Source organism: Colias eurytheme, chromosome 20, assembly GCF_061535395.1.
Source record: "Colias eurytheme isolate Ceu_HAF_F1 chromosome 20, ilColEury1 Martin Lab GWU primary, whole genome shotgun sequence".
Taxonomy (NCBI): Eukaryota; Metazoa; Arthropoda; class Insecta; order Lepidoptera; family Pieridae; genus Colias; species Colias eurytheme.
In genome coordinates, this window is record NC_142999.1 from 5,389,087 (window position 1) to 5,410,907 (window position 21,821).

At 37.2% G+C, this 21,821-nt stretch overlaps 1 protein-coding gene and 1 long non-coding RNA gene across 2 annotated transcripts; both read right to left on the reverse strand.

Moving 5' to 3' along the window:
- Nucleotides 1–2: 2 nt before the first annotated feature.
- LOC149899665 (uncharacterized) lies at nt 3–16,405 on the reverse strand. Its single transcript, XM_090113537.1, has 17 exons — nt 16,149–16,405; nt 15,635–16,075; nt 15,275–15,302; nt 14,431–14,557; nt 13,899–13,936; nt 13,663–13,808; nt 13,103–13,220; nt 12,831–12,964; nt 12,492–12,614; nt 12,329–12,409; nt 4,659–4,819; nt 3,881–3,994; nt 3,217–3,334; nt 2,238–2,364; nt 1,331–1,418; nt 518–633; nt 3–280 (listed from the first exon to the last, which is right to left on the reverse strand). Exons 1-17 carry the CDS (start codon nt 16,266–16,268, stop codon nt 126–128), a joined length of 2,235 nt encoding a protein of 744 aa, XP_089969663.1. The 5' UTR covers nt 16,269–16,405; the 3' UTR covers nt 3–125.
- Nucleotides 16,406–18,693: 2,288 nt separating this feature from the next.
- LOC149899666 (uncharacterized) lies at nt 18,694–19,822 on the reverse strand. The gene is made up of 5 exons (XR_016457881.1): nt 19,746–19,822; nt 19,423–19,657; nt 19,224–19,295; nt 19,026–19,105; nt 18,694–18,921 (listed from the first exon to the last, which is right to left on the reverse strand). It is a non-coding gene; the product is annotated as an uncharacterized LOC149899666 (long non-coding RNA).
- Between the last annotated feature and the right edge of the window lie 1,999 nt (nt 19,823–21,821).

Consider the following 21,821-nt stretch of genomic DNA (forward strand, 5'->3'; position numbering starts at 1 on the left):
GTAGTCCCTCGGCTGCGGGTAGCGGTCGGGGTAAGCGGCGCCGGGTGGTGGCGGCTGGTAGGCGGGCGGGTAGCGAGCTTCGTACGAGCCGTAGACACAGGGTACAGGGACCGTACTCACGTGCGCTAGTACTTGCGCGCGTAGTCCCTCGGCTGCGGGTAGCGGTCGGGGTAAGCGGCGCCGGGTGGTGGCGGCTGGTAGGCGGGCGGGTAGCGAGCTTCGTACGAGCCGTAGCGCGCCTCACCGCTGCCCGACCACGCCTGATCGCTGCTTGCGCTCCCTGTTGACACGTGTGTTGGTTACATTGACGTACAATAAACAACTAGGCTCACAATCACGCTTGTTATATATAGTAATGAATACTCTTTCCGACTCTGCGCTCCTGCTTTGGGAAGTGCTAACGAAAGATTTTTGCATACTTGATCTGTTCCCACAAACTCTAATATATATTATAAAAATAACACAATCTCGAACTAACATTAAACATGTCATGTAGTCTTGTTTATATTTTTTGTACCTTTAGCGGGCGCGGCCGCATCTGGATACCTGGTGGAGGCGTTCCAATTGCGTGCCTCCGGCTTGCTCGGCGGCGACGGTCGGTATTGGCGCGCGTCGCGAGACTCGTATGTGCGGCTGTAACATTAGCATTTAGATATTTGTTGATTGTAATAAAAAAAAGACGGGTTGCACTCCGGGAGTGCCGACAGAAGTGAAAACTTGATTATTAACGTTGAGCATGTTTGATATTTGGAATGGTATCCGTCTTACGCTTTTTCGATCAGGTCACGTGTCCTGACGCGAGTTTAAGATTTTATACCCATTACAGAAAAAGTGCTCAACGCCGCTAAAGAAGTTTTCACTTCAAAAAATTGGTTGTTTGTAAAGTAGGTTCACGATCGAGATGTTTACGTGATAACGTCTTATTGGTGGCAGCGCTCGAGATGAGACGGGAGATCGGTCCGTCTCTCTCTCGTTATACCTGCGATCGCGCTCGTGAGGTTTTGGTGTGACACAAGTTTCTGAACATGTCACCAGACTAAAACGATTTTAAAAACGTTATCACGTCAATATTGTTTTGACAAAGAAAATTTAAAAATTGGATAATTTTCGTGCAATATATAGTGCTAGATATCTTACTCGTTTGAAGAGAGAGGGACAAATTTTTAAATATACCTGTAAAATTTTACAACTTTTGGAGTACTTTAATAAATTTTTATAAAAAGATTTGTTACTGTGTTTCAATTACTGGTTGGATCATCGTATGAAAGCACATTAAAACTAAAATCGAATATACAATAATTTTCTATAGAAAGTTTATTTATTTCCTTACCTTGGCTCTTTCGGCCTTGTGCCTGGTGGCATGGGTTGCCTTGTGTCGTCATTGGTTGTGCCATTGCTGGGGTATTTCATGTTACCAGCTAAAATTAATAACAAAACAATTAATAACGTATGTACTTAAAACATGCGTAATAATCCATCTTAAATTTACTTCTTCAGTAAAATATAAGAATATTAATTGTCTTAATATCGTTCATAATTTTGTCACTGTTAAATTATAATCTTTTGTGTGAAAAAAAATCGAAATTAGCAAATACACTGTCAATCAATTTTCAAATTATTGTAGGTTATAATTATAAATACTAACTTATATTCGACTACAGGCCCACGTTGAAAAAATTATGGGTCATTTGAACCACCAGGTGACCTATCTAGAACGATATAAGAGCATAAAATAATAAGATTCAGCACTATGCCGTCACTTGTAAGCTGTCCACCTGAGTGCAGATGAGAATTCGAAAGTACAGGTAGAGATTTTTTTCCCCTTGTCTCCATGAGTTTTGTACGGCGTTGCGGAACAATGGATTAAAAGCAGTATTGAAATAGTATGACACAGATGCCGTACAAAATCAAATGATGAAATTTACCCCGGCAATTGTCGGAAAATTAAAATAAATTCCGACTTTGTGGACCACTATTTTTGTACGCCATCTGTGCTCTTATATCGTTCTAGATAGGTGACCTGGTGGTTCAAATGACCCATAACTTTTTCAACATGGGCCTGTAGCCTATATGGTATAAGTATGTATTTATAACTACTTACATTAATAAAATATTAATCCATCAGTTAAAATTGGCTTGAGATTCATAGTTCAATAAATTAATACATTCATTATTTCATTATTTGGTATAACATGTAGTAAATGAGTAAGTAAATGTGTACATGTTCATTCACTCACAGGACACGTGTCTCGGATAGTCCCGCTTGTAGTCGCGGTCGCGGTCCCGCTTGTCGGCGCTGCGCTCGTAGCTCGCCATGTCGAAGCGCGGCGGCGGCGGCGCCTCGAACTGACTGCCGCGGGACGCCTATTACATTATTATTAGTCAAATTATAATTGAAAATTGAAACGAAAATATTGTATCAAATTTCAATTGTAAAATTTTTATAATTCAATATTTATTCAAATGAGCTTATGTTAATAATTAGCGATAGCAGTTTCTATTCCATAGCGTTATTCTATTCTCTGACATTTGTCTCGGCCTGCTGTGCAGTTTAATTGAACCGCGAACAGAAGCATATATTTCTAATGGTGCACATGTTGTGGCCATATCGTAGATTTGCTCATTTCATGAAATGATTGATCATTTCGTGATCCTACTATATTATTATAATTATTTATTTTCTAAAAAGCGATTCGCTTCTGGCAGTCGCCGGCCGCTGCCGCGGCACGCTCGCTAATTATTTACAGTTTACACTAAGAATTTGGCATAGGTTTTAGAATTATCATTCGCTTGTTTGATGTAAATGCACCGTAAACACAAACACATACACAGAAGATAATCTGTTTGTCTGGCAGCCATTTTATCGATCCCTATCATATAAATCCCTTTAATAATAATCTATAATTTAGTTGATAAATTCCACATTAGTTTTCTCAATGAGTTATCACCCAGTACTATTTGTTGTTACTTACCTGGTAACAATTATGCGGATTTCATAAAAAAATTATATTAAAAAAAAGATCGTGTGTGCCAATCACACGCGTCTAAACTTCTATGGCTCTCGAAACTTTTATGGCATGATTCAAAGATACCAAAATCGTCGCCTTACTCCACGACGTGACAATATTGCCATGACGCGACCTTGAAATTTCCATCTCAACGCGCCTATAGAAGTTTCACTTAAAAAAAATATTTAATAAATAAATAATAACAAACCAATGGCGGCGGTGGAGCCCGTTTGTGTCGTGCGTCCCGCTCGTACGCGGGCTCGGGCGGGGAGCCCGCCTTGCGGTAGCTGCCTTCGTAGCCGCGCTTGCGACGCTCTTCCTCTAACCTGACACATACAAACATTTTAATGTTATCATTTATCCATACTAATATTATAAATGCGAAAGTAACTCTGTCTGTCTGTCTGTTACTCAATCACGCCTTAAGTACTGAACCAATTTGCATGAAATTTGGTATAGAGATATTTTGATATCCGAGAAAGGACATAGGATAGGTTTTATCCCGGAAATCCTAGGGGAACGGGTTTTTCTTTGAAAACGCGGGCGAAGCCGCGGTCGGAAAGCTAGGTTAACCGTTAAATATGTTTTTCATTATCTTTTAATGCTTTACAAACCAATTACGCAATTTATTTTATACGAAGTCATTATGCAGACAGTGGAAACCGATACAGGCGTTAGAAACTTTTCTATAATATAAGAAATAAAAAAAACATGTAAATAGATAAATAGTTGCAAATAATGTATGTAACAAAAGTATCTGGTTATATTAATAATAATTTAACTCAATGATTACTGTTACTGTAATGTGCACATTACAGTGATATTTTTAAATAAATTATTCTCAAAAATAAATTTAATTAAACACTACAAACCTTAATTGTTCCCTCTTGAGTTCCAATCTCTCCAATTCCAATTTCTCCCTCTCAAGCCTGTGACGCTCACGTTCTAGCCGCAACAATTCATTCTTTTCACGTTCAATTTTTTCCCTTAAACAAAAATAAATATATTATGTCAAATAGGATAAGCGAGACATAATAAAATAACATTTTAATTAATACCATATTATGTGAAGTTTTCAGATAAGTCTACAGTTACGTCTTTTACACTACATTTATACATAGCTATGTTCCTCGCACAAATATTTGTTCTGGGTGGGAATCGAACCCACAACCCCTAAGCCAACCGGACAGTCAGTTATCTATACTACTATTATATAGCTTAAGAGTTTGTTTGTTTGTTTGAATGCGCTAATCTCAAGAAATACTGGTCCGATTTGAAAAATTATTTCGGTGTTGGATAGCCCATTTATCGAGGAAGGCTATAGGTTATATATCATCACGCTAAGGCTAACAGGAGCGGAGCAACGCGGGTACAACCTTGGGGCACAGCTAGTACATAATACATAATAATACTATTATAAAGGCGAAAGTTTGTAAGTATGGATGTATGGATGTTTGTTACTCTTTCACGTAAAAACTACTGAACCGATTACAATGAAATTTAGCACACATATAGAGGGTAACTTGGATTAACACATAGGATAGGTTTTATCCCGGAAATCCCAGGGGAACGGGAACTATGCGGGTTTTCCTTTGAAAACGCGGGCGAAGCCGCAGGTGGAAATCTAGTACATAATACGTAAGCCTGTACCTCTCAGCGCGCAGCTTCTCACGCTCGATAGCGAGGCGGCGCTTCTCCTCGCGCTGCCGCCTCTCGCGCTCCCGCAGCGCGTCCTCCGCGGCGCGGCGCCGGCGCTCCTCCTCGCGCGCCGCACGCGACCGCTCGCGAGCGCGCGCCACGTCGCGCTCCTTCTGTTATCACCATTAACGTACCGTACACAACTGGACTCACAATCACGCTATAATATTGTGCTATTAAGGCCATTCTCCCATTGCGATACGTACAGGCGATTCAAGTATCCTGCAAGTCTCGGAGACTAGTCGCCGCGGAATATCTCACATACATTGTACCGGTAGCGTAGTGTGCGAGCTTACATACAAATGTATGTGTGATACTCCGCGGCGACTAGTCTCCGAGACTTGCAGGATACTTGAATCGCCTGTGCGTATCGTAATGGGAGAATGACCTCAAACTCTGCCACGCGTGTGTAATAGGCAATTTCTTAACGAGCAATGCAATAGAATGAAACATGTTGCCACAAAATAAAATGCTAATTTCCATGAATGTTTTATATAGTGCCGTTTAAGGACGCATATACAAATTGACGCGCATCAATTTTACGTTTTGAGTCTTACTACTACACGTGCACGGCTCACACACACAGCGAAATGCGAGAAACGACGAAATTATGACTAAACTGACACGACTTGATAATTGAACTTATTTTTATTGCCATGTTTTTTTTTTTAATTTACTTTGATTTGTTTGTAACGTTGAATGGTCACAAAAGTAGATACCATTTACCTAATTTCATTGGACAGTGATTGATTGGTAAACAAGTACTTGCCAAAGTGTACTTCGAAGACGGCTACTGGAACTAATAGATGATTAGAGCTACGTGTACCAAGTTTGGGCTCATTTTGTTAGTTATGTTGAGACCTTACCTCCGGACTTGATGGAGTGACCTGAAGGTGTACTTCGAAGACGGCTACTGGAACTAATAGACGAGTAGAGCTAGGTATGCCGAGTTTGGGCTCGTTTTGTTAGTTACGTTGAGACCTTACCTCCGGACTTGATGGAGTGCCCTGAAGGTGTACTTCGAAGACGGCTACTGGAACTAATAGACGAGTAGAGCTAGGTATGCCGAGTTTGGGCTCGTTTTGTTAGTTACGTTGAGACCTTACCTCCGGACTTGATGGAGTGACCTGAAGGTGTACTTCGAAGACGGCTACTGGAACTAATAGACGAGTAGTGCTAGGTATGCCGAGTTTAGGCTCATTTTGTTAGTTATGTTGAGACCTTACCTCCAGACTTGATGGAGTGACCTGCAGGTGTACTTCGAAGACGGCTACTGGAACTACTAGACGATTTGAGCTAGGTGTGCCGAGTTTGGGCTCATTTTGTTAGTTATATTGAGACCTTACCTCCGCAATTGATAAAGTGACCTGCAGGTGTACTTCGAAGACGGCAACTGGAACTAACAGACGAGTAGAGCTAGGTGTGCCGAGTTTGGGCTCGTTTTGTTAGTTATGTCGAGACCTTACCTCCGGACTTGATGAAGTGACCTGAAGGTATACTTCGAAGACTGCTACTGGAACTAATATACGAGCTGAGCTAGGTGTGCCGAGTTTGGGCTCGTTTTTTAGGGTTCCGTAGCCAAAATGGCAAAAACGGAACCCTTATAGTTTCGTCATGTCCGTCTGTCCGTCTGTCCGTCTGTCCGTCTGTCACAGCCGATTTACTCGGAAACTATAAGTACTACAGTGATGAAATTTGATGGGAATATGTGTTGTATGAACCGCTACAAAAATATGACACTAAATAGTAAAAAAAAGAATTGGGGGTGGGGCCCCCCATACATGTAACTGAGGGATGAAATTTTTTTTTTCGATGTACATACCCGTGTGGGGTATCAATGGAAAGGTCTTTTAAAATGATATAAAGTTTTCTAAAAAACATTTTTCTTAAAGTGAACGGTTTTTGAGATATCAGCTCTCAAAGTCGTAAAAAGTATGTCCCCCCCCCTCTATTTTTATAACTACGGGGTATAAAATTCTAAAAAAATAGAGGTGATGCATGCTAATTAACTCTTTCAACGATTTTTGGTTTGATCAAAGTATCTCTTATAGTTTTTGAGATAGGTTGATTTAACTGTAATTTATTATATTTGCTGCTACGGAACCCTTTGTGCGCGAGCCCGACTCGCACTTGGCCGGTTTTTTTAGTATATAATTTTGTTGTGGTATCAAATGCAAGTGGGTTTTCGAAAACTAGAAAGAAAATACTTTTATTTGGCACATACATATACTAGTGTAGAGTAGAGTAGTGTAGGGTAGGATAGATAGGGTAGGGTTATGTAGGGTAAAAGATAAAAAAATGGATAAAACTCAAGAAAAACAATTCTTTTTAATTAATTCTTAGTTTTCATTATATTACTATTAGACTAGAGTAAATAATTTTTGAAACAAAAAAAAATCGCAGTCGGATGAAACCCATTAGAAAAGGAGGGGAATATGATAAAAATGTAAGGAAAAATAAATTACGGTCAATCCGAGTTCGGGAAGCGGGAGGGGGGAGCTTTTAAGAGAAAAAAATGGTTTCTCTCGATTTCCGACAAAACTACAAGTCCTATAGAAAAAAGTTCAATGGCAAAGTTGTAGGTAATTAAAAGTTCTACAACTTTTGTATTCACAATTTTTTCACATAACCTAAAAATTTAGGTGAAAAATTCAAAAAACCAAGTTTTTGGTCTTTTATTTCTATCTACTTCAAAATGTATTTTTTTTCTACGAAATTTGGTGGAAACTTACTTTATTATGTCCCAAATACACTGTAATTTATTTGATTGAAAATATTTATTTTTTCGCCTTATTTTGAATTAATACCAAAAAAACAACCTAATTTTCAATCGAAAAGTCACCCGTCAAAATATCAGCTTTTTTCAAAAACTGGGGGTGCCTTTTATTCATTGAAATCTCTACTTTCATATGGTGTAAAAAAAATAAACACCACCGTAGTAAATGTTCTCAGGAAATGCATACAAAAAGTGTGAAAATTAGCTTTTACTAAATCAGGCACACTTCTCGAACTACCTGAAATGTTTTTATCGACATCAATTTACTTTTGAATATGCTGTAAAATATTAAACTTAGAACAGATAATTATTTTTCTTTTGAAATATTACCGAAAAGCCGATACAAGAGAAGATATAGAGTTCGAGAAGTGTGCCTGATTTAGTAAAAGCTCATTATCACACTGTTTGTATGCATTTCCTGAGTACATTTACTATAGTGGTGTTTATTTTTTTTTACACCATATGAAAGTAGAGATTTCAATGAATAAAAGGCACCCCCAGTTTTTGAAAAAAGCTGATATTTTGACGGGTGACTTTTCGATTGAAAAGTAGGTTGTTTTTTTGGTATTAATTCAAAATAAGGCGAAAAAATAAATATTTTCAATCAAATAAATTACAGTGTATTTGGGACATAATAAAGTAAGTTTCCACCAAATTTCGTAGAAAAAAAAATACATTTTGAAGTAGATAGAAATAAAAGACCAAAAACTTGGTTTTTTGAATTTTTCACCTAAATTTTTAGGTTATCTGAAAAAATTGTGAATACAAAAGTTGTAGAACTTTTAATTACCTACAACTTTGCCATTGAACTTTTTTCTATAGGACTTGTAGTTTTGTCGGAAATCGAGAGAAACCATTTTTTTCTCTTAAAAGCTCCCCCCTCCCGCTTCCCGAACTCGGATTGACCGTAATTTATTTTTCCTTACATTTTTATCATATTCCCCTCCTTCTCTAATGGGTTTCATCCGACTGCGATTTTTTTTATCTTTTCATTATTTTCAAAGGCTTCTACCCCAGTCTATATGGCAATTTGATGAATGTTCCTGTAGTTCCATATTTCTTTTGAATCTTGGATCGGTCAATTCTGGAAGGAGGCTGTTCTTATAAAATCGAATTAAATGTGTCTTCATGTTCTCCTTCAAAAATTGATCGTCTTATCTTTCCGGTTGCCCTTCGGGTGTATCATCACGACTACCTTCACGTAGCTCTAATCGTCTATTAGTCCCAGTAGCCGTCTTCGAAGTACACCTTCAGGTCACTCCTTCAAGTCCGGAGGTAAGGTCTCAACGTAACTAACAAAACGAGCCCAAACTCGGCATACCTAGCTCTACTCGTCTATTAGTCCCAGTAGCCGTCTTCGAAGTACACCTTCAGGTCACTCCATCAAGTCCGGAGGTAAGGTCTCAACGTAACTAACAAAACGAGCCCAAACTCGGCATACCTAGCTCTACTCGTCTATTAGTTCCAGTAGCCGTCTTCGAAGTACACCTGCAGGTCACTCCATCAAGTCTGGAGGTAAGGTCTCAACATAACTAACAAAATGAGCCTAAACTCGGCATACCTAGCTCTACTCGTCTATTAGTTTCAGTAGCCGTCTTCGAAGTACACCTTCAGGTCACTCCATCAAGTCCGGAGGTAAGGTCTCAACGTAACTAACAAAACGAGCCCAAACTCGGCATACTTAGCTCTACTCGTCTATTAGTTCCAGTAGCCGTCTTCGAAGTACACCTTCAGGTCACTCCATCAAGTCCGGAGGTAAGGTCTCAACGTAACTAACAAAACGAGCCCAAACTCGGCATACCTAGCTCTACTCGTCTATTAGTTCCAGTAGCCGTCTTCGAAGTACACCTACAGGTCACTCCATCAAGTCCGGAGGTAAGGTCTCAACGTAACTAACAAAACGAGCCCAAACTCGGCATACCTAGCTCTACTCGTCTATTAGTTCCAGTAGCCGTCTTCGAAGTACACCTTCAGGTCACTCCATCAAGTCCGGAGGTAAGGTCTCAACGTAACTAACAAAACGAGCCCAAACTCGGCATACCTAGCTCTACTCGTCTATTAGTTCCAGTAGCCGTCTTCGAAGTACACCTTCAGGTCACTCCATCAAGTCCGGAGGTAAGGTCTCAACGTAACTAACAAAACGAGCCCAAACTCGGCATACCTAGCTCTACTCGTCTATTAGTTCCAGTAGCCGTCTTCGAAGTACACCTTCAGGTCACTCCATCAAGTCCGGAGGTAAGGTCTCAACATAACTAACAAAACGAGCCCAAACTCGGCATACCTAGCTCTACTCGTCTATTAGTTCCAGTAGCCGTCTTCGAAGTACACCTTCAGGTCACTCCATCAAGTCCGGAGGTAAGGTCTCAACATAACTAACAAAACGAGCCCAAACTCGGCATACCTAGCTCTAATCGTTTATTAGTTCCAGTAGCCGTCTTCGAAGTACACCTTCAGGTCACTCCATCAAGTCCGGAGGTAAGGTCTCGACATAACTAACAAAACGAGCCCAAACTCGGCACACCTAGCTCTACTCGTCTATTAGTTCCAGTAGCCGTCTTCGAAGTACACCTTCAGGTCACTCCATCAAGTCCGGAGGTAAGGTCTCAACGTAACTAACAAAACGAGCCCAAACTCGGCATACTTAGCTCTACTCGTCTATTAGTTCCAGTAGCCGTCTTCGAAGTACACCTTCAGGTCACTCCATCAAGTCCGGAGGTAAGGTCTCAACGTAACTAACAAAACGAGCCCAAACTCGGCATACCTAGCTCTACTCGTCTATTAGTTCCAGTAGCCGTCTTCGAAGTACACCTTCAGGTCACTCCATCAAGTCCGGAGGTAAGGTCTCAACGTAACTAACAAAACGAGCCCAAACTCGGCATACTTAGCTCTACTCGTCTATTAGTTCCAGTAGCCGTCTTCGAAGTACACCTTCAGGTCACTCCATCAAGTCCGGAGGTAAGGTCTCAACGTAACTAACAAAACGAGCCCAAACTCGGCATACCTAGCTCTACTCGTCTATTAGTTCCAGTAGCCGTCTTCGAAGTACACCTACAGGTCACTCCATCAAGTCCGGAGGTAAGGTCTCAACGTAACTAACAAAACGAGCCCAAACTCGGCATACCTAGCTCTACTCGTCTATTAGTTCCAGTAGCCGTCTTCGAAGTACACCTTCAGGTCACTCCATCAAGTCCGGAGGTAAGGTCTCAACGTAACTAACAAAACGAGCCCAAACTCGGCATACCTAGCTCTACTCGTCTATTAGTTCCAGTAGCCGTCTTCGAAGTACACCTTCAGGTCACTCCATCAAGTCCGGAGGTAAGGTCTCAACGTAACTAACAAAACGAGCCCAAACTCGGCATACCTAGCTCTACTCGTCTATTAGTTCCAGTAGCCGTCTTCGAAGTACACCTTCAGGTCACTCCATCAAGTCCGGAGGTAAGGTCTCAACATAACTAACAAAACGAGCCCAAACTCGGCATACCTAGCTCTACTCGTCTATTAGTTCCAGTAGCCGTCTTCGAAGTACACCTTCAGGTCACTCCATCAAGTCCGGAGGTAAGGTCTCAACATAACTAACAAAACGAGCCCAAACTCGGCATACCTAGCTCTAATCGTTTATTAGTTCCAGTAGCCGTCTTCGAAGTACACCTTCAGGTCACTCCATCAAGTCCGGAGGTAAGGTCTCGACATAACTAACAAAACGAGCCCAAACTCGGCACACCTAGCTCTACTCGTCTATTAGTTCCAGTAGCCGTCTTCGAAGTACACCTTCAGGTCACTCCATCAAGTCCGGAGGTAAGGTCTCAACGTAACTAACAAAACGAGCCCAAACTCGGCATACTTAGCTCTACTCGTCTATTAGTTCCAGTAGCCGTCTTCGAAGTACACCTTCAGGTCACTCCATCAAGTCCGGAGGTAAGGTCTCAACGTAACTAACAAAACGAGCCCAAACTCGGCATACCTAGCTCTACTCGTCTATTAGTTCCAGTAGCCGTCTTCGAAGTACACCTTCAGGTCACTCCATCAAGTCAGAAACTAAATATAAATTTATAATCCCATAAGTATAAAATCTATAAATAAAATAAATGCGTGAAGGATCAAGTTTATTAGGTGAAATATTTTGTATTCGTACAGTGATCTTTTCGTAAACGAGGAGCTGCTTACAAGCGTCACAGTGTCTACTCACAACGGCGGCTGAGCGCAGACTAAATTACTAAAATATTTCATTACAAATTGTGTTGCAATAATTCAAGGTAGTGACAAATAAAATAACCCTTATTTCAATGCAATAAGTATCACGCGTTACAGCTAAATATGTGAAAAAATAAGATTTGATTTTAATTTTTTTCTCAGCCTATTTGTAACATTTTGATAGTTTTATCTAGTACCTTTTTGAGTTAGACATGTCTACTTACTTAAAATATTTTTAAATAAATCAATTTGTTTTATTAAATACAAGAAAAATGTTCGTTTATTCAGCACGATATTGTCAATTTTGGGTGAAGAGGCAACGGAAATTATTTTTTTCAATATTATAAACCAAAATTTTCGACTTAAAATATAGTACCTTTTAAAGATTAAGGAGTAATCTATTTATGGTTATTTTTAGTTAAATTTGGTTTTGTACTATTTCGCCGCAAAATGCACCGAAAAACTGCGTATTTTTGTCAGATTCGTAAACGCGTCCTTAATATTGCGAGACTGTCGATACATACACAAGATATACTAATAATATTAGGCAAAAACTTTTGTGCATAAAGGTAATCCTATATTTACGTTATAAAGTAATTTTAAGCATCAAATTTATTAAAAGAAACATTCATTATGTTATTTTGTTTAAACTTACCCATATTTTGGAAAACGACAGAACTTCTTTAGGCGAGCGTCTTCGTTCTCGACTTCTTGTACTGCGCCTAGCTTTTCCATCCTGAACAAAATGTTTAAATTGAAACAAGTGTTACCAACTGTTAAAATTTGAAAAGAAAAAATTGCAAAGAAGTACATATTACCTTTTCGGACCGATGCGATTTTTCCCTAGTGCGTGATGTTGATCGAGTGCTCTCGGCGCCGGACACATCACCATCCTTCTTCTGTTTCGGTTCACCTGGTTTTTCAACACTTTCTTGGTTTTCCTGCAAGTGCCAAATAAAAAATTTTGAGTACTTTTTATAGAAAAATGCGATATGGCTGTCGTTACGTCTTAAAATAAACAACAATTTATTTTATTAAAGTACAGAAAAATAGTAAACAAACAAATTTCTCAATCTCAACAAACTGAATACATAATATGTATTATGACTAATGATATAAAGATGTATTATGGCAATGGTTCAATAAAATAAACTTACATCATTTTCTTTAGGCTCCTCTTTACGTTCTTTACTGGGCCGTCGCTCCTGTCGCACGGCAGACGCTTGACGACGCGACGACGACTCCGACTCTGACTTAGCTTTCTCCACAGATATCATGCGTCCATGTAGCTCTGTGGAAAATTGTAAGCATGTTAAAGTAAAACATATTGCTTAAGATTAATTCTTCAATAAATCAAAAATTCTTTATTCAGCTCTAGAAAAAAATATAAATAAATAAAATTTTGTTACATTTTAATCTATTTACATACCAGTTCTATGTAAATTTTTGATGCAGTTCTCAGCATCTTGAGGACTGGCCATGGTCACATAGCCATAGCACCGTGATCCTGGAGTTCTGGCGTTGGTCACTACTTTTGCTCCAATTACCTAAAAATTCACAAATTTTTGTTTTTTCTTAATCTATATCTATATAAAACATGAAATTCTAAGTCACTTTGCAATAGACACAATCAATCCACATTTCTGTGGCTTGTTTTTATTTATTTACTAGCTTACCGCCCGCGGCTTCGCCCGTTTTGACTTAAACCTAATAAATTATATACTAAAACCTTCCTCTTGGATCACTCTATCTATTAAAAAAAACCGCATCAAAATCCGTTGCGTAGTTTGAAAGATTTAAGCATACAAAGGGACATAGGGACAGAGAAAGTGACTTTGTTTTATACTATGTAGTGATTTATTTACTGTTTCATGAAGACATAACCCTTCATGAAAAATAAATACATATTAAAATATTATGTTTGGCTATAATTTATATGAATACAAAGCAGTTAATTTTAAGTGTAATAAATTTCATGTTTTCATTTACCTTTCCATGTTTACTGCACAATTGCTTCAGGTCTTTAGCACGAGTGTCCCCTGACAAACCACTGACCCATAGATTCCGAGCACCACCCTCTTTTGTTTCATCTTTCTTTTCTTTTTTATCAGTTTCCCCATCTTTGTCTTTATCATCTACAATATAAAAAATAAATCTCATATCAAAATATAATTCTATTTATTGTCTATAATACTTTTTTACATGACGTAATTAGCTGAATTTACCTTTTTGATCTTTTTCGTTTTTGTCACCGTCATCATTGCTGAAAGGAAAATATTTGATTATTTAATGGTAAGACAATATGAACTATGCTATTTAGTTACAGACAGATAAGATAACATTGTCTAGTTATTAAAGTTATGAAGGCTATTTTAGAATTTTTAGACACTCAAGTCATCTACAAAGTTTTGCACCGTTACTCCACCGTAATATTTTGTTGTTCATCTTCATGATGCCATGATCCCACGAAGCCGCAGTTGAAGTCCCCGAGTAGATTAAAGCTTCATCTTGCTGTCAAATAACTGGCTTTCTTCCCACGCTGAACAGGTTCTTTCTTCATGTGATGTTCAATCTGATCTCGAAGACCATACAGATGAGGCGACAACGATGCATTGCAGTGTAGGCAGCAAACAGCAAAATTCTTCTTAGTTGGTGCAAAACTTTGTAGTGATAACGAAAATATTTTTACAATATTGAGTATCGAAGTATAAAGGTGCGCAAAGACGGCGTCGCGACGGTCTGTCGGCGTTCACCAACCTAGTGGCTGCTGCTTCGGAGGTTACTTGTTGATTTTCAGTTGAAGGTGCATCGTCAGGAACGGCATCTTCATTTGCTGTAGTCTCGGTGTCTCCAGCCGCTGTAGAGTCGTCCAGAACCGCGTCATCTAAGTCAGTGACAATAGTGAGATTGGCCAGCACAGGTCGCTTGAAAAAGCAGCCTGCCCTGCATTTCTTCTAATAGTGGTTTCAGCAAAATACACTTGCTCTTGTAACACTTTACACACTGAAATAGTCTTCACCTGAAAACTCGATTTGAGATTAACACCATTGCCTTGTATGACATGGATCAATAATGGCCTGATTTGTTATGTCCAGAATAAAGCAAGTGGACATTTGATGAGCTCTCGGAGATGGAGTAAAGAATTTCTCATAAGGAAACAGAAGTGCCAGCAAGGCTTTTATTGAGAAAGCTTTTGTATTTTCATTAACAAGTCTATGATAAAAGCTTTCAGAGCTCTTTGCACTGTCCTTCCTTCTCTGGTACAAGAAATTTACACATTTTATTTGTTCACATCCAATGTGTTGCATCTGGGGATATCAATAAGCACCATAGCTATCAATTGTGATCTTCCATTAAGAAATTCTCCTTTATATAACAGCAACACTTCACAACAAAATATATTTTTATTACATACACAGTATTCAAGCAATTTTAAATGCATAAGTTTAAAAATGTAAATGATGATGTAATGCATTCTGGTGAGTGGAATTAAAGTAAAATAATGTTTTTTTGTAAATATGTGATGATAATGGAAATATAATGACAATGGAATATTTTAAATATTAAATGATTAAGCTTTTGTAATGTTATACACACTTACCTTTCTTAATTTTAGAAGTGTTATCAGTCTGAAAATAAAAAAGAAAATAAATGAATTTTTATTTCTACAATGAAGTATGCACAGTAGTTAATATATTAGTAGCAATAGTTCAAAACAACATTTGTTAGATTCCAGCGACTATTAAAAGAATACATAATGTCACCTTTATTAAAAAATATATTTAATTTATTAAATACAAAAGGTATAATGTGAACTATTGTAATTTTTAATAGTACATCCATCCACCATCTATTGATACAAATTTTAATCTACTTCCATCTCCATTGTACTATAACCATTGGATATCTTTGATTTACTGGATGGTAGAACAAAATCTACCTTGAAGACATAGAAACATACCTCTTCATTAAGGAGTTCATCTTCACCTAGGTCTAAATTAATGCTGTCTTCTGCATCTGTATTATTTTCACCTTTGTGATCTTCTTCCTGCTTATCAGTTTCATCCTCTATACTTGGGTCCAAGCACGGTTTCTTAGCCTGTGTTGTCTCAGGCTCGTCCTTACTTTCCCGTTTTCGATTTATCTTCTCACTTTCTTCTACCTCCATAATTTCTTCCTTTACTTGTGGGCCGTCGTCATTTTGAGAAACTTCAGATTGTTCTGGTTCCTCATCTTCCCCGGCTGTGTCTTGAACTATCATGTCTTCCATTGCCGGAGAGTCCTCGTTCTCAGGTTCTATAGAACTTTCGGTACGTCTAGTCCTTTTGGTTGGAGTTTTCGTATCACTGCCACTCAAATCAAACTTGTAAGTAGCAGGATCATGCCCTTGTTCTTGTAAATGCTGAAACATTATTTAATTTAAATTTATATAGAGCTAAAGTAAGAATTGAGTTTTATTAATTATTTTTTATTACCTTGGATAGCCGCTGGATTAACACGCTGCGTATGCCGCTTTTATCTAGGTTACGCTTCTCTAACTCCGCGCGTAAATCTATAACTCTTAGTTCTTCCAATGATTTTTTTCGGTCTGACATCGTATGATGTTATTTTTGTATATCTATTATTATCTAGGATGTAATATGAAAGGGTTCTTTATTTACAACCACTGAAAATATTTCACCACCATTCAGTAAATGTAGCCAAAATGGCGGCTTTGCGTAATTAAAAAATACTTACAGATAACATAGAACAATATAGAAATATAAATGACAGATATAGTAGAATATAAATTTGATTTAAAAAAAGTAGGCTACGATCGCATAACACGAATTTATCCCGCAAGTGGTATATTAAGCGGTTTTTTCACATAAAATAGCGATATTTTGGGATTTTTAAGCTATTGCATAGCTTCTATCGCGGGCCTTGAGCGCGGGGACCGAATCCAGAAATTTAGTAACGAAAAACCTCACGCTCCGCACTACGACGTGCGCGGAGGTGTGGCTTGAAGGCATAGCATGCAATAGCTTTACCGCGCCAGTCCCCGAGTGCCACTCATCTTTTTTACTATTTAAATAACGTCTTTAAAGTGTACATTTTTTACAAAACGAGCTGTATGTCTGTGACCAGTGCAAACTTAGCACCCCATCAATGGAATTTTGGGTCGAAAATGACCTTGATCGTTAGGTCCCCGTTAGGTCCTTTAAGGTCCCACAATTTTTTCGTTAGGTCCCCTTTAGTTTTTTTTTAAATAATTTTTTAAATTTTAGGTATAAAAAAAAATGCACTTTAGCACCCCATCCATAGAATTTTGGGTCAAAAATGACCTCAATCGATAGGTCTCCGTTAGGTCCTATAAGGTCCCACAATTTTTTCGTTAGGTCCCCTTTAGTTTTTTTTTAAATAATTTTTTTTTAATTTTAGGTATAAAAAAGTTACACTTTAGCACCCCATCCATAGCAAAATTGGCAAATTTTATCAAAATCGTATTCTTTACCGTTAGGTCCGTATGGGCTCATCATTGAAATTGTTGAATTATTTATTTTATTAAAATTATAAAATAATAAAAACCTGCGCATGCGCCTTAGAGCATTAAGGCATGCGCACATCATACATAAACAGCGCGAAATTTAAAATGGTATCGTTTCATTTATTAAATAAATCTATTGTTCTGAGAGTGCTTATTTATTAAAAACCTACTTTTCAACCTAGAATTAAAATAACCTGGTATTAGTGTCAATCATGTGTCAATATATTTTTTGTAGCGGCCACAGGGCCACACTACGGTCGAGGTATAGATTCGGAAAGAATAACATGCAACAAATCATTAATTTGATTCGGGATGACCTTCGCGTGGACACTCGAGGGGGCGGTATTCCAGTGGAACTGCAAGTGATGGCAGTTATTCGATATTGGGGCCGGCATGAGGTAGATGTGACTTGTGCTCTAGTTTTGGATATATACAATAGAAAAGCCTGTATAACGATCTATTACATTACAGATCCAAGAAGATTGTGCTGACATTCACAGAATGAGTCAACAGACACTTTCCCGTTTGTCCCGAAATGTTGCTATTGCGTTAGCTTCTAAAAGTTCGCGTTATATTAATATGCCGTCGAACTCAACCGAGGAAGCCAAAGCAATTAGGAAATTTGAGGCCATAATATGCGGGATGAAGCGTATCATTGGTGCAATAGATTGCACTCATATTAAGATACGCAAAGTGAGTGGAGAGGCTGGACAGTACTATGTTAATAGGAAGGGACATTACTCCATTAACACTCAAGTATGAACATTGTACAATAACATTTTAGTTTGATCATAGTGTATTTAAAGTAATAAATTTTCATTGTTATGTGTGCTATTATGTGTTTCTAATTTATAATAATATTGATGACAATAATTACAGGTAGTATGTGACTCTGACCTTAAAATCTGCGATATTGTGTGTCACTGGAGAGGAAGTACACATGATTCCCGCATATATAGAGAAAGCTCAATAAAGCGGAGGTTTGAGGAGAATGAATTTCATGGGAAGCTGATTGGAGATAGCGGGTATCCTTGTACTTCGCATCTTCTAACACCAATATTAAGACCAAGGACACAGGCAGAAGAAAGGTACAACCTGAGTCACATACGAACGAGGAATACTGTAGAGCGTTGCTTTGGGGTGTGGAAGCAAAGATTCCGCATACTCAACGAAACAATGCGAGGGTCTCTGCAAGTGATCAAGACCACTATTGTTGCTTGTGCAGTTTTGCACAATTTAGCAATACTCTTTAATGAGTCTATTTTAAATCAAGGTATTTGTGCAAACTAATATGTAAACAAAGTATATTTAATAATGCCAATACATAAAAAATAAGCATATTTTAATTCTTTATTTTGTATTTTTCTAGATCCTTCAGGCCTTGAAAATCAATTATTAATCGATCCAACTATCCCTGATAATATAGAAGATGAAGACGAAAATATAAACAGGGCCATTTATATTGAAACTTATTTTAATCAATAAAAACCATATTTTATTATTTTTCAAAATTTATTTTTTTTAAATATTCCTCCTCTAATGCAAGTATTTGGAGCTTCTTCTCGTGAAGCTCCCTCTCTTGTTCTATTCTTAATAGGTGAAGCTCCCTCTCTTGCTCTATTCTTAATAGATGCAACTCTTGTTGTTGCTTCATTAATTCCTCCCTGCTTTTTTTTGCAAGGAGGAATAATTGATGCTCGTAATTGGAATTTGATTTCCCACTGTAAAAATAACATAAACATTAAACATTATTTCACATAAATCACAGCTGAACAATAAGCACAGGAAATTTCATGAAATTCTATTTTCAACATTACATACTTACGTTTTTTTTGGTTTAGCTTTGAAAATATGATGTGTAGGATTTATACGTGGCAATTCAGTGGAGAAATTTGGCAATTCAGGCTAAAAATAAAAAAATAATAATTATTTTAAAATAATATAAATTTTATTTATAATACTGATATTTTTGTATAACATAACTGATAAAAATATTATACAAATTATTATATAATATGATTACCTATGCATGTGCAGTGCTTTCATCATTTTCATTCAATTTCAATGTATCATCAGCAGACTCCTTAGTAACTTCCTATAAATATATAAAATATAATTACTCAATCTCACAATAAAAAACTATATATGCATAGCGCTATTATCCCTTAATGGATATTCCAAATTAAGGAATAATAGCAGTAGAAAATGTAAAAAATATAAACCTGTTGGCCATGTGTTGCATCGCTATCGAAAGGATTGTTATCAACCACAAACTCATTAGGAAGAGCTGCTATAAGCTCTTGATCTTCAGGCGGAGGACTTGGTGGCGGAGGTCCCCCGCCTGTCATGTTTCTTGCCGTTCTAAATTTGTGTTCCGAAGCCTTAGCTTTCTTCAAATTCCTCCACTGATTTTGTATTTGGCTTAAGTCCCTTTTATGGAGTGAAATGATATTATAACTGAAATATAAATACAATAATAATGTTATTACACTGTAACAATTTATTAAATACAAGAAACTGTTAGAATAAGTAAAACTAAAATAACCAAGACAAAACATCTTCCCATGCAAGTTTTTTTGCTGTATTTGTATTAGTCGACGTATCCTTATTCTCTAATATAATATGTGCTTGCTCGAGCACTAATTATTTTCGAAGCACTTTCTAAAGAGCAATATATATTTATTAATAAGCATTAAAACATGTAAGGAAATAAGTACATTCTATTAGATTTCTTGTGTACATTACGTACCTTATCCTCCTCACTCCAATTCGTCGAACGAGAACGTTTATTGATCATTGAACTCATTTTAAATTAAAACTGAATTTGAATTTATCAAAAATCTCAAATCTGTACAAATGTTTGAAATTTGAAAGTTATCAATATCCTGTCAGTTAAACGTCATACAAAATAAAGTCTACCATTCATATTTGTCAAAAAGTACATTTTTAGTCAAGTTTTACGTGAATAGCGGGTTTTATTTCGATAATGTTACTAGAAAAAAATACATATATTGACGTAACTTAGTTGAGAGACTGCTGAGATAGGTTTATAAGTACCTAAGATTATTTTAATCATTGTTTAAGGAGTTGAGAGTTATTTAACTGAGAGGTGTTTATGCAACAGATCAGTCAGTTTTTATAAGTAAGGCTGGTAATTTTTTACGACATCACATTAGAAACCTCAAAAATAGCAGTACTTCTCCACTATTTAATGGATGTTATTATACATATAAACCTTCCTCTTGAATCACTCTATCTATTAAAAGAAACTGCATCAAAATCCGTTGCGTAGTTTCAAAGATTTAAGCGTACAAAGGGACATAGGGACAGAGAAAGCGACTTTGTTTTATACTATGTATAATATAATAATGATAGTGATAGCACAGTATTACAATATTATTTCCTACAGTAAGGAAACGCCTTTGATGTCGCGCGATGCCGCCGCCAGCGTAGGTACTTACGCTGCCACACGAAAATACGCTAGGGTTGCAACAAATGGGAAATAAAACAATTGTGATTATTAATATTATGATGAAATCATTTATTCATATGTACATTCAAAATAATTGCGATTATTAAATCTGATGTAATCATTTGTTCATAAATATATAATTACAGATATTGCACTGCTAAATATTATTTACGTGGACACTTTATTTTTGGATGTTCTTAATTGTATATTATACCATTTAAGAAGTAATGCATTCGCATTGGGATGTACAATCTGATTAGAAAATAATGAGGACAACATATACATAGCTTTGATTTTAATTCAACAGATACAATTATTAATACAATCTTTCTGAAATATTGTTTCCTTCTGGGATTTCAATGTAGATTTACATCCGTAAACGGAACAGTTTTTGCGCGCCATAATAGAATATGTAAGTACCTATGTATAATAAAATTATTACACAAAAAATACGACTGCGTCGTCCTTTCGCGATAGTTAATGCAAACTCAGCGTGATTGCATTAAGCGGCCCGCGTCGCCCGACCCCCCGCCAGTTCCCCTCCGTTTCTCTGCACAAGTACATTCGTCGCCATACTGTAGGAAATATGGTGATACTGTGGTGATAGTCCGGCTAACGAAAGATAAGACTGGAAAAGGCGGCAAATTCAAAAAATCATCATATTAAGGTAACCTAATGGTAACTTAGGTTATAGTTGGAAATAAAGTTTTGATACTTTAATTTATTATTACGAGCTTTGTTTTTTTGAGAGATTAACAACCTCTACAAACTCTTCATCTATATAATATTATATATATGTAATCTGGTACAGTTATCTGATACAGATAAAAAAAAGAACAGCTAGTGAAAGTAATAAAAAACATAATAAAATACAATTAAATTTTGTTTAATCAATATAATCATATTAAATCTAAAAGCCGCGTTCAGCCGCGAATAAAGAATAAGAATCACTATCATTATCTCTGACATCATTAACTCTTCCATTTCTGCAGTTATTCCATCTTGTTTTTTTTGTACTGCTCTTCAACATGAATAACATGGTTCGGTCATAGAAGAAATCTCGTTGAGATACTGATTTTGTGTCTTTAAACATTTTGAACGGACAGATCGTTCAATTTTATATTGTTGCTTTAATAGTTTATAACTGGA